Raw genomic sequence first — 13,009 nt, 5'->3', positions numbered from 1 at the left:
TTTGGCCCATGAAAAAGAAGTTGAACTATTTAATTATTCTTATGATATAAAAAAATGCATAAAAATCAAGAAATTAATTATTAGATCAGATCAATATTGTTATGACACCATAATATGCCCATATTTTACAAAAATTCGTAAGGGTTCCGTGGAACCCAGTGTCTCGCCTACTTTTTGCTGTTAATCACAGGCTCAACAAAAGTGAGGAAAAAAATTAATAAAAATATTCCTCTCTATACTATCTTTTGATTGTAAGTAGCTTCTGTCCAAGTTTGGTAAAAATCCAGGATAGTTTATGAATCTAATAAATGTTTTAAAAACTTAAACTGCAGACTGTATGTAATGTTAACTGGAAGAAAAACTAAGTCCATTTATAAGTCAAATACGGAAAAAATGGAACAAAATTTCCTTCTAGATACTAGCTTTTAATCATAAACAAGCTTCTGTCCAAGTTTGGTACAAATCCAGGATAGTTTAAGAAAGTTGTTAAAATTTTAACACTTTAACCACAGAGTGAATGTAATGTTAACTGGCAGAAAAACTAAGTCCATTTATAAGTAAAATACGGAAAAAAATGGATTTTTTTTTTACAAAATTTACTTGTTGATACTATCTTATGATCATAAACAAGCTTCTTTCCTAGTTTGGTAGAAATCCAGGATAGTTTAAGAAAGTTATTAAAATTTCAAAAACTTTAACCACAGAGTGAATGTAATGTTTCCTGGCAGAAAAACTAAGTTCATTTATAAGTAAAATACAGAAAAAATGGAATTTTTTTTTAACAAAATTTACTTTTGAATATTACCTTATGATCATAAACAAGCTTCTGTCCAAGTTTGGTAGAAATCCAGGATAGTTTAAGAAAGTTATTAAAATTTCAAAAACTTTAACCACAGAGTGAATATTTGTGGACGCCGCCGACGCCGACGGAATGTAGGATCACTATTTCTCGCTTTTTCAACAAAAGTCGAAGGCTCGACAAAAATGAAGGAAAAATTTGTTTTAATGCTGTTTTTCATATGTAAATTGTTTGTGATCCTCTATATCAATATAAGAGCAAACATGTTTTAGAGAAGCTTTCTTATAGTATGTTATGTAATCCCATCAAACATACTAACAAATTGATAAAAAAAAACAATGAAAATCAAGATTCTTTTTTAATGTAGTTTGTTGAAGTTTAATAAATTTTTATGTCCCTGTTGTAGGCAAAAAGAGCATTAAGTTTTACCCTTGACTGTCTGTCCATCTTTCTGTCTTTCCAATCGTCCCATTTTTATTTCCTCAGTCTAACTTGAGTTTGCCTCTTGCAAATTTTGTCCAACTCCTACTCAATGCTAAGAACCATAACAACCAGACAGAATTTATAGTTCTCGAGTTATGTCCCTTTTTTACTTGGAAAATTGCAAATTTATCTTGAGGGGGGCATGTATCCTCAGACACAATCTTCTTTTATTTTTATAACTACTTTAACATTTGTCCTTTTTTAAAGATAAACATATATAATCACTTTTTAATTTGAACTTTATTTCAGGCCAATTATGGACTTTGATTGTCTCTTTGAAACATAGTTTAAGGTATTTTAAAATCTGTTGTATTTTAAGTATTTGGAAAAGGGATTTAATGATTCAATGACTATCTTGTAAATGAAATTTTAAGAGAAAAAAATCTGTTCCTTTTCCAGGAATGTGACTACTGCAATTGTTCCAGATATTTATCTGATAAATATGGAAACAGCACACTGCCTTCAGTACCAAGTACAACAATAGCTACAACAGATCAGACAACAATACCACCACCGTATAAAATAGTCAATAATCCTGATGACAGTGTTGTTTCTGAACCAGTAGATACAAGTACACCGTTGGCTCAAAAGTCCTGTGGTATTCAGATTCTTTATGGTAAATTGTTTTTTCTTATAGAAAGGTGATGCATTGATGTTTGTTTTCTTCAGAAATGACAGCATTTAATTCCATAGATAAATAAATTTCACAATGCAACACAAAATAGTATAAATATGTTATAAAGTTAATGATTTGCATGTCTAAGCATGATGTATTCTTTCAAGTCATAATTTAATCACAAGAAAATAAGTATGAGTTTTCTTCCTGTTTTTACCAATTTGGAGAAATTAGTAACCTTTCAATACAACTTGGTTTTAAATTTGGTATTTAGTGGTTATAGGTTGCACTTTGTAAATACAGCTGTTTCTCAAACCACTCCTCTTTTGGGGAGATATATAATATTCATAGGTAATTAATTTGGTTCCCAGTTATGATCTCTATGTTTCATCTCATAGAGACATAACTTGGGAATGTAACCAGTAAATATACATATGCATATTGGTCATATTGAAATCTGTGGTAATCCTATACACAAGGTAGGGGTAGTTAAGAAATTAGTGTTAGTGTAAACTCTTAGAAGTTTGGGGCATATAAACGTTGAAAATATGCCGCACAGCCCTATAATTTGACCTTTGAAAAAAATAGTAGTGCATATGAACTTTCCATTCTAGGATATATTTTTTTTCAAAACTTCATGGTAAAAGTGGTACAGTTTTAGCCGTAAAAGGAGTTCCTATGGGAAATTACATTGTCGATATTTACAGAAATGCAACCTTTAAACTTGATGTTTAGAGGTTTTATATTTGGTATTTAGTGGTTTTAAACTTGGTGTTTAGAGATTTTATATTTGTTATTTAGTGGTTTTAAATTTGGTGTTTAGAGGTTTTATATTTGGTATTTAGTGGTTTTAAACTTGGTGTTTAGAGGTTTTAAATTTAGTATTTAGTGGTTTTAAACTTGGTGTTTATAGGCTATAAACTTTGTATTTAGTGGTTTTAAATTTGTTGTTTAGTGGTCTTAAATTTGGTGTTTAGTGATCGCCTCTTCAGTTGATTTAATGTTAACATTGCATAAGTAAGGAAATAATGGAAGATTTTGTTTCACATTAGGTCTAGGAAAAATAATTGAAAGATCTACTTTTTGAAAGAGTTCTTCAAAATGTTGAATAAGATCTGATTAAAAGATTTCTACATTTACTGAGTGCTGGTATTTTTGGATGTTATAAGTGAAACTTAATTTTGTATTGGATCCTTTTGAAAATATAATTGAAAAAAAAAGAACAAGAAAAATAATCCTGCTTGATTGATTGAAACCCTATTTGACAGAAAGTTTGTTTTATTTCACTTATTATACAACACTTTTATGTTGATCAGCTAAGCAATATGGATGCTAAAGGGAGCCTTTGTGGCACCATTACAGCTTGGTGTGCCACAAACATGATAAGCAAGAAATAAGGAGGCTTTTTATAAAATCATATTGCCACTTGACCTTTAAAGTCTTTGCATTATTTTTCTAATAAAAAAATATTAAGGGACCTTAAGAAAGTAGAATGGATTTTAAAAAGGTATGCAGTTTTTGAATTGAATTCAATTTTTAGAAGGAAACTCAATTGATTAAGAAATATAAAATGGCTTTCATAATGAGAGAGCAATGAAAATATACAAACTTTATTTAATAAAATGAGAATGGAAATGGGGAATATGTCGAAGAGACAACAACCAGACCAAAGAGCAGACAACAGCTGCATGTTTTAGTCTATAAAATTTTTAAAAAAGTGCATGTATGTGTAGCTTAGCATTCTATTTTCCAGGTCAAAATTCAAAAATTGTGACATGGTGTCGGTTCTTTGATGATATGTACCCTAGTTTAAAGACATCAGTTGAATACAACATCACAGGAGAATTCCTTAATTTCAAAATAGTATTTAAAAAAGAGATGGATAGTGCAGTTGACGTAAGCAAATTTTATCACTTTCCATAAGCAGTGCAATACTTTCCGATAATGACTATATATCACATTAATTTAGAATAAAAAAAAAATAAAAAAAGAATTAGTACAAGTTTGTGATATATTAATATTATTCTATGCACAAATATTTTTCTAAAAATTAACTTATCATTTTGATTTTGATTTGTTTCAAAAATTTTTTTTTTTTAGAGTTACTTTACTCATGCACAGGCAGAAAATTTCACTGAAAGATTATTAGTAATATTTTCAATCAAGAATGCATCAATTTAAGTTTATTATTTTTTTCTACAAAATACAACAGATATGTGGGAAATTATTAGGTTAGATATTTCAGTTTGAAAATTAGCTGTTCTATTTAAAAAGGGAGGTGTGGTATGGTGGCTTCATAAGGAGTCAACTATCCACCAGTGTCCAAATGGTGGTGATGTAAGCTACAATGGCTAACCAAAAAAAAATTAACAATGAGCAAAACCCATACTGTAAAAGCTATCAAAGGCCCCAACATGACAAAACAGTGAATTGAAAACAAATAGATGGCAACCTACATCAACCACTAATGTACAGGCTTCTGATGTGGGACAGGGTTAGTCAAGCTCATGAGTGCTCAACATAAGAACGAACTGTAAAAATCTTTGGAAATGGCTTGACTTATAAGATTGAAAAAGTTAAAAAGCACAGATCTAAGAGTATCAATTGCAACAATTACAAAAAGCTAGTTAAAAGCTAAATACGAATAAGAAATGAATAATATTCTCTCAAAATAAAATGTCCATCAGTACAGGTAAAACATATTTAGTGTAAAGACATCATGATCAGTCTTGGAATATGTCATGATATAAATGCACAGTATCGATATGACGAAGGACCATATAAGTTTTCATAACTGCATAGCAAAACACTTTTTTCTTTAAATTTATATACAGTATCAAAATAATTATTCAAAGATCTTGCATAAAGTGCTAAATTGATATCCTTAAAGAAAAAGTCTATTTAAATGATCAATGAGTATTTCAACATGGAGGATGGCTAATTTAGCTTTCAGTTGAAGTTCATTGATAGAGTTAAAATTAAAAACTGAAGAAATTTCTTTTGATAGGCTTCTTGAAGTAATTAATAAGTCAAGGAGCCAACAACCCAAGAACATAAACTAGGAATACACCTATGACAGGATACATTATCATACTTTATCTTTTAAGATTTGTTACTCAGACTTTAAAAAGAGAGCACAAACATATAGTCAGCCCCTTCCCTCATAAAAAAATCTTTTTTCAAAGATGTTGGAGATGGAATCATCAATTTTTTTTTTGCAATATTTAAAGCAAAAGTTTGCCAAAACTTATTTATTTCAGATTTCTTCGTGTCTTGTGGTATATGTAAATGATGAAGAATTAACTGAGCTTTGTGGAATACCTGATCTGAGTGAAACAACAAATCTAGTTCTGCATGTTTTCAATCGTGACAATTATGTTCCAGAGATTACAGATGTATTTAATATGTTCTCTACGAGGGCAGTTTTCAAAAATCTTATACTACCACCACCAACTGGTGCACTTTGTCGCTATGGTGATCCTTTTAGAGGTGGAACTAATCCAATAATAAGATATGAAGTTGGTATTGGGAGCGACAAGTTGTTAACAGATATTGTACCCTTTAGGGAAGTCATAGAACCATGTATCCCTTGCTTTGGGGAATGTCCAAACTACAACTGTGACCAGGATTGTGATCATAATAAACTTGTGGACTACAGTTTTACTTTGACGAACTTAGATATTGCACCATATGTAATAGATTTGAATGAAACAGGACATTCGTATAATAAAACTGTAATATACTATCTAACAGGTAAATGTTACAAGATTTTAAGTCCTCATTGTAGAAAAGGTCAAAATTACTTATCCAAATTGGTTCTCTGAATATTTATTTTTTCATCTATTTATCAAATGAACATCAGTCTCCACTTCAGAGGTCTGGTACAGGAATATCTTTTTCAGCAATATAATGTGTTTGATTTTTTTTTACCTTTCTTTATGGGAGTGAATTTTAAAGATACAAGGCGAGAGAGACATCAGTTTTTGTCCACTAAATCCTTTCTACCTAGTTTAATATTGTAATCACAGAACAACTTCCAGAATTTGATGAAATATACATTTTGCTGTATTGAAGTGTTTTTACCTTTATTCTGATTTTTTTCTAGGAAAGGCTGTGACTGGATCTGGAGATAGTGCTGTATCCTCATCGTCAGGATTTTATATCGATATCACAGGTCCTGTGTTTGACCTTGACATAATGCTAAGTTCACCAATTTATAGTGATGTAACACGAGGAGAGTTTCAGCCAGTCAAGTACCAAGCATCAAATAGCACCATTAAAGCTTTTTGGAGATGTACTGATGAAGAAAGTCAAATAATGGTAATTATTGTGATTGGACCAATTCAGATCTGATGTTTTATTATTGAAATAGCATTGTATTTTACATAATTGTAAATGGTTCAGATGTCATGTACAAAGGTGCTAAGACTTCATAAAGCTATTTATGCTGAAGGGAACTAAATTTGCTAACAATTCAATCCTGTTTGTCCAAAGCAAGCATTATTCTATTCTCTCCAAATTGGTCTGATTTCTTCTGGAAATTCTTTGTTGAAATGATTTCAAGTAGACCCTTCACAAATCATTGGAGAAAAAAAAGACATTTTAGACATTTATATATAAATGCATGAAGTTATGATTAAGAAATAATTCATGGGGGCTTGAATATATCGTGATTTTACAACGGGTTGGCCCTTTATGACAAATATTTTACCCTGAGCGTATAGCGAGGGGTAAAATATTGGCATAAAGGGACAACCCTTGGTAAAATCACGATATATTCAAGCCCCCATGAATTATTTCGATTCTAATAGGACAAATACGGCAATTGTTTTGGATCTAAGTGCTCTAGATGAAGGCATTATTTGCCGTTCCCATAAATAAACGCACTATTAAATTGACTTTAAAGACCGGAGCAAACTGAATAAATGATATGCTTAAACTATTTACAATAACATATTTAGATAGGTTTGGATGAATCTAAATGATAAATTGTACTTATATGTATACAAAAATGGCTTATATAACACATTTTAGCATCGTTTGTTAACGTTTCTGTTGTGGTGATTTTCGGTTTCACAAGCGTGTATTTTCCCGTAAAATGCTTATATTCTTACGTCATCGTTCTATGACGTCGGGTAGCTCATTCATAAAAAGAGCATATGACGCGGGAGTACGATTGGAACAGCCCAAACAATTATATTCATATTTTACCACGGGTGTGTACTCAAAGCGTTTGAAGAACGTCATGTTAGAATTTATAATATCATACAGTTAATTATCTTTGAAATTCATTAAAGTATATCTTAAATATGTATACATAGAAATATAACATGATATAAACCTATAAAATATTCAATTTAACATGATCTTGATGAACAACCTTTGCAGGAGAACTTTTGGGCCATTGGGAAAACCCCTGGTGGAACAGAACTTCAAGAATTTCAGTCAGTTGGCCTCAATGTAACTGGCATAAATTCATCATTTGAGGGCATTCTCCAACATAACCATACATATTACGTGTCTATTATCTGTATCAATGGAGGTGGGAAACCTACTCAATGGAATGATACTTATGGTATGTCTTACAGATTACTTGATGTTTTCCAGTATGATGAAAAATGTATGTTCATCTCACATCCGATCTTTTAATACCATGACACATGGTGGTACAAGGAATGATTATTATCCACTTCAAAATGTTTGTTTAGCATAATAAGATCTACAAACAGTTCAACATGGTGCAATTCACCCTAAGAGGAGTTATTGCCCTTGATATATGCATTTTACTTATTTTTGCTATTTCTGATGGGAATATGATAGATAGAAACAAACAAACAAAGTAACAAAATTGTTCAGCACAAAATCTACAAATAAGTCAAACATGGCCAAAATTGTTAGCTAACTCCTTACAGAAGTTATTTACCCTGGGTGAAGATGATTGCCTACATTTGGCAAAACAAATAGATAGAAAGAAACTTTAAAAGCATAATAAGATCAACAGGGTCAAATGTACTTAAGTGAAATTAAGAAAATCTAGAATTTAGAATTGATATAATTCAGAAGAGCATAAGTTATTGAACTCAGTTTTGAAATATTTGACTTTTTAAAAATGGCAATATAGGCTGACTCTGACTTTTACCTGATATTTAGCATTATCATTATTTGTTATTATTTATTCAAATTGTAAGAAAAGAAATCAAGATTCTACTTAAATTTCGGTAAATACCTTGAATGTGCCATTGAAGTCTTTTCTAAAAGAAAAATGGGTGCTATGGAACAAAATATTTTACCCTATATCATAGGAAAAAACCTGAAGAGTCCAAAAACATTTGACATAAATTCCTAAACTTGACCTAAGTACACCCTTAAATGACAATGTTTTATTGTTTTTTTGTTATTTTGACAATTATCCTGAAGACTTTAAAATATAGGTATAAACCGTGAACAGTATAATTGATGCAAAAATATAACTAGATAAGATTTACAAATTGCGTTAAAGATCAAATAGATATGAAGATGGCATATTTTTACAAGGTGAGCAACTTGGGCTTTTTTTTTTTGTCATGTGCTTACATGAATGTATTATTCATTGTAGGTGTTGTTCCTTTGTTAGAACTACCAGAAGTAGATACTTTAAACAATACAGTCTTAGGAGCAGTTAAACCATTTGATGAACCAGTGATACCTTCAGATGCCATGGAGAGTACAGACCCTGATAGTATAGGATTTACCTTTACTGTTAGTGAAGATAAGTCTGTTAATAAATATGGTAAGTTAACATGATGACTTAAAATTGAATTTCTGTTCAAACCATACAGTTTTTTTTTGTTTTTACAATGAATACATAACCTTTAAGAAAAGATATTTACTCTTAAACAAAAACAAAATGTTTCTATTTTGCAAAATCTTTGATAGAGATTGTCAGATTGAAGTAAAAACAAGAGAATATTAAAAAATAAAGACCAGAAATAAGGCAAGCAAATGGCCCTCCTTATATTATCTTGCCTACAACCAAGTAGTAGAATGCAAAAAAAAAAGGCATTACAATCTGGGGGCTGTGACAGCATAAATAATTGACATAAAGCTTTCTATTTTAGGGGAAAGAAGACCTGGATGCTTCCTACCTTTTATGCATATGGATTTTGTTACAAATTTACCATTTGTTGTATGTCTATTGTCCTTGACCCCATTCTGACGGTTATTTGACTGCTTAAAAACTATTTTTTTTTGTCATGTGAATTTCTTACTTATTATGATGAAAACGATAACTATATTTGGTATATGAGATCCTTGAAAGGTCTACATATCTGTCAGACAGGCTCCACCTTACCTCTACCTCTTTTCATGGATCAGTGATGAAGGTTAAGTTTTCAGGGTAGAGTCTTTATCTCAGATACTATAAGCAGTAGGTTACTATATTCGGTGTATGGATTGACTGTAAGGTGTATTTGTCAGTCTAGCAGGTTTCATCTTACCTTGACTTCACTTTCATGGTTCATTGGCAATATTATTTTTTTATGTTTTATTCATATCTCAGATACTTCAAGCAAAAGGTCAACTATATTTGATGTTTGGAATTATTGTCTGTTTGGAAGGGTTCATCTTACCTTGACCCTAATGGTTCAATGGTCAATGGTCTGTTTTTATCATGAAGTCCATTTCTTAGATCTATACTATAATCAATTGGATGACTTTATTTGGTGTAAGGAATGGTTACAAGGTGTACATGTCTGTCTGGTAAAGTTCAGCTTACCTTGACCTTGTCATGCATTCATTGGTCAGTCTTACATTTTCATTTACAAGGTCTGTTACTCAGGTTTACTACTCATTAAGTAAACTATGTTTGGTGTATTAAATGATTGTATGGTGTACATATCTGTGTGGCAGATATGTTTGACCTTGGCTTCATTTTTTAGGTTCAAAAGTTAGTTATATATGTTTTCATGGTGAAGTCGTTTCTCAAATACTACATGTATAAGCAATCTGTTAAGTAAATGTGATGTATGAAATTATTGCAAGTTTTAAATGTCTATTTGACAGTGTTTGACATCTGACCTTTACCTCATGTACATGGTTCATTTATCATTTAATTTTATGAAATACTTCTTGCATAACCTTTTTCTCTAAAACATCCAAAAAGAGACACTTCAGTGTGTGCATTCTTATTTATTTCATTGATGAAATTTTTTTGTGTCCAAACTATGTTATTTATATATTTTTCTAATTTTTAGTAGTTTATATTCTGTAACTATTGTTAAATGTGTATAACAAACACAGCATGGCTTGCTTGGTCTATTACATGTCATTTGGTAATCGGGTAAGAACATGAAATTTGAAGCTGCCTTTTTACTTTGCTGTTAATGGCATACAAGGGTTAATATGCCTAGTCATGTAAAAAGAACACTTTTTTTTTTGACAAAGTCTTTGATATAAGACCAGTGATATCCAATTTTTTTACAATCATCAGAAAAAACAACTTAAAATATAAAAAAAAAACTAAAATTCACCGAACTCAACTACTGTGAATTTAGAAATTCATGCAAAGTTTTTATTAATTAAGGCAACTGGGTGAATAGGCCAATCTTAAGAACTGGAGTTCTGATATCTGATACATGTATCTGTACACAGTTTATCTCGAAATAGCAATAATTTATCTCATTTGCTTGTCCATTGTTGGAAAATTACAATAATGATGCATGCAAAAATTTCTGAATTTGCAGTTTATTTTTTTAAATATTTTAAAGTTAATTAGGTTAAAATAGCAGTAAATTGTATTTTTTTTCAGATCTGTGTATTGGAACAGATAAAAATAAAGATGATATTTTCCCTTGTGTTTGGGTGGGATATAATATATCTGGATCAGCTTCTATCAAAGATGGATATTTGTTAATTGATGATGTAAGAGTAAGACCTCTGTCAGAACTGCAGAACAGATTTTGGAATGTATCTGGGGACCAAACACAGAACACAACAAGTGTATTCCATATGGAACCTGGCAGGACGTTGTTTCTGACTATGAGAGTTTGTAATGAAGCAGAACTCTGTACTAACAAGTCAATAGGAAGTGTACTGATAACCAATACAGAATCAATAATAAAAAGATCAGAACATGGAGAATCTATTAAAATTGTAGACAATATTGCAGTAGACTCTACCAGGAGAAAAAGAAGTGTAGAAACAATTGTTTTAACAACTCCGGAAGGTAACATTTTTTGCCAGTAAATTTGAATAAAAAATATGATATATGATTCAGGAACGAGTACATTTATAATCAAAACTGAATCAAAAACATCTGAAGTACAAATTGAAATATACTGTCTTCCAAAATTACTACTTCATTATTTGTGTATTAATTTTGTAATGAGAGGAAGACCAGTGTTAATGTTCAGTTCATTTTGTCTTAGGTGATAGTCAAAGCTACTAGAAATAAAATTAAGTTTGTGCAGAAAAGTGGTTTCAGGAAGCCAAATCACATACTAAATTTGTCATTGGATTGGAATATTTCTTGGATAAATGGTCAAATTTTATAAGAGAAAAACCGCTGTTGAAGTTGCTTGGTTTCAAAAATCATCATAAAATGGAATCATTTTTAGAGCAAACGGAAAAAAATTATGTCATCTTATCTTAGCTTGGTCACTAAAGGTTCTTTAACTCTAACTGTTTTACCTTAACAACACACCTGGTCACACTATGTAGTAATATAGGAGTACCTAGCTTTAAACTGTTTGAAGTTAATGTGAGACTAGCAGTTTTCACTGTCTTTATTCCCGGATATGATGTTTTTAAGAACTTTTATATTTATATAGGATTAATACCAGGTCAAACGATTGTACTTCAGCCAATATCTGAAGAAGATCTAACAACAGAATACAGATCTGATTCCACATCTGATTTTCAGCCATACATAGTTAACCCAGCAACTACCCTGGATATGGTGGAAAGATTATTGTACAAGAGGTACTGTGATTTTAAATTGATTTATTAAAACACCTAATGATGGACATTTATGGAACTGTAATGGTGTAAAACGGTCTTTCATAGCATTATATTTGTTCTTTCATTTTATGGTACATCCTATACCCCACCACAACCAGTGAAGCATTTTCTTTTTATTTATTTGTATCTCCATCAATCCATTTAATTTTGGAATGTTTCCATAGTGGCTATTGTAAATGATTACATTTATAGAGCACATATCTTAACTTTTCTTACCTTCAAGGTTGATATTTCCCTCCTAGAAAATTTTAAATTATTTAGAAGTTTCATGCAAAATATTCAATAGTTTAACAATAATTTGTTAAGATTTACAAGACAAAACAACAAATTATACTGAAATAATGATGTGAAGTATTAGAAACCTTTTTCGTGTATTAAAAGGTTGTCTTGCTTCAAAACAAAAAAGGTAAATTGTTTTAAAAAAACCACATTACTTTGTAAAAGTTCATTTTCTTAGTTATCTCCCCTCATATTGGTAAGTGGACAAAAATGTGAATCAAATTAAAAAGTTTCCTCTTTTTGATAGTGTTGTTTTTCTTTGGTATTTTACAGAATACATTCCATGGTAATGACATTTTCTGTAATACCAGTTGGTCACCTGCCTATGCCAGGACCAATGAATATAACATATCCTGATACTGTTGGAGAGAATGAAGACAACAGAACTGTATTGGCACACTGGAATGCTGGTATGTTCCTTCATGTTATAATTCTTATAAATATTACAATCACCTAATTTGTCCATCTATTTGTTAAATAAATATTTACATCAAGATTTCCTCAGAAACTACCATTACAGAATGACATCATATTTGGTAAGAATACTGACAGACATGATTTGCAAGGTATGTGCACATTTCAGATCTGTGAGACTTGTACTTTGCTGATACTTTGAAATGAATGGGAGCATGATTAGAATGACAATAAATGCATTTTTATTTTATTAAAACTTTGGTGAAGTAAGAATTTGTGTAAAAAAAGACATCACAATAGCTTGAACAAATTGTGAAAAGACATAATACTCCTCAAAAAACCAATCCATAAACCATTTTCTTTACGCAGCAACTAGCTTGACCCATTAGTGGGACTCAGAATTTCCATTTTGTTCTCTATAT

At 30.7% G+C, this 13,009-nt stretch overlaps 1 protein-coding gene across 1 annotated transcript in view; it reads left to right on the top strand.

Annotated features, from left to right (window-relative positions):
* Positions 1 to 13,009, top strand: part of LOC127720029 (uncharacterized) — a 73,869-nt gene that overhangs the window by 39,102 nt on the left and 21,758 nt on the right. The window contains exons 30-38 of the mRNA XM_052226441.1: positions 1,682 to 1,898; positions 3,652 to 3,794; positions 5,159 to 5,651; positions 6,004 to 6,218; positions 7,287 to 7,473; positions 8,494 to 8,667; positions 10,684 to 11,100; positions 11,705 to 11,855; positions 12,447 to 12,583. Coding sequence (XP_052082401.1) covers positions 1,682 to 1,898; positions 3,652 to 3,794; positions 5,159 to 5,651; positions 6,004 to 6,218; positions 7,287 to 7,473; positions 8,494 to 8,667; positions 10,684 to 11,100; positions 11,705 to 11,855; positions 12,447 to 12,583 — 2,134 coding nt within the window. The remainder of the gene's footprint in view (positions 1 to 1,681; positions 1,899 to 3,651; positions 3,795 to 5,158; positions 5,652 to 6,003; positions 6,219 to 7,286; positions 7,474 to 8,493; positions 8,668 to 10,683; positions 11,101 to 11,704; positions 11,856 to 12,446; positions 12,584 to 13,009) is intronic.

The sequence above is a fragment of the Mytilus californianus genome, unplaced genomic scaffold (assembly GCF_021869535.1).
Source record: "Mytilus californianus isolate M0D057914Y unplaced genomic scaffold, xbMytCali1.0.p SCAF_11, whole genome shotgun sequence".
Lineage (NCBI taxonomy): Eukaryota > Metazoa > Mollusca > Bivalvia > Mytilida > Mytilidae > Mytilus > Mytilus californianus.
This window is presented reverse-complemented; position numbering and strand designations above follow the sequence as displayed.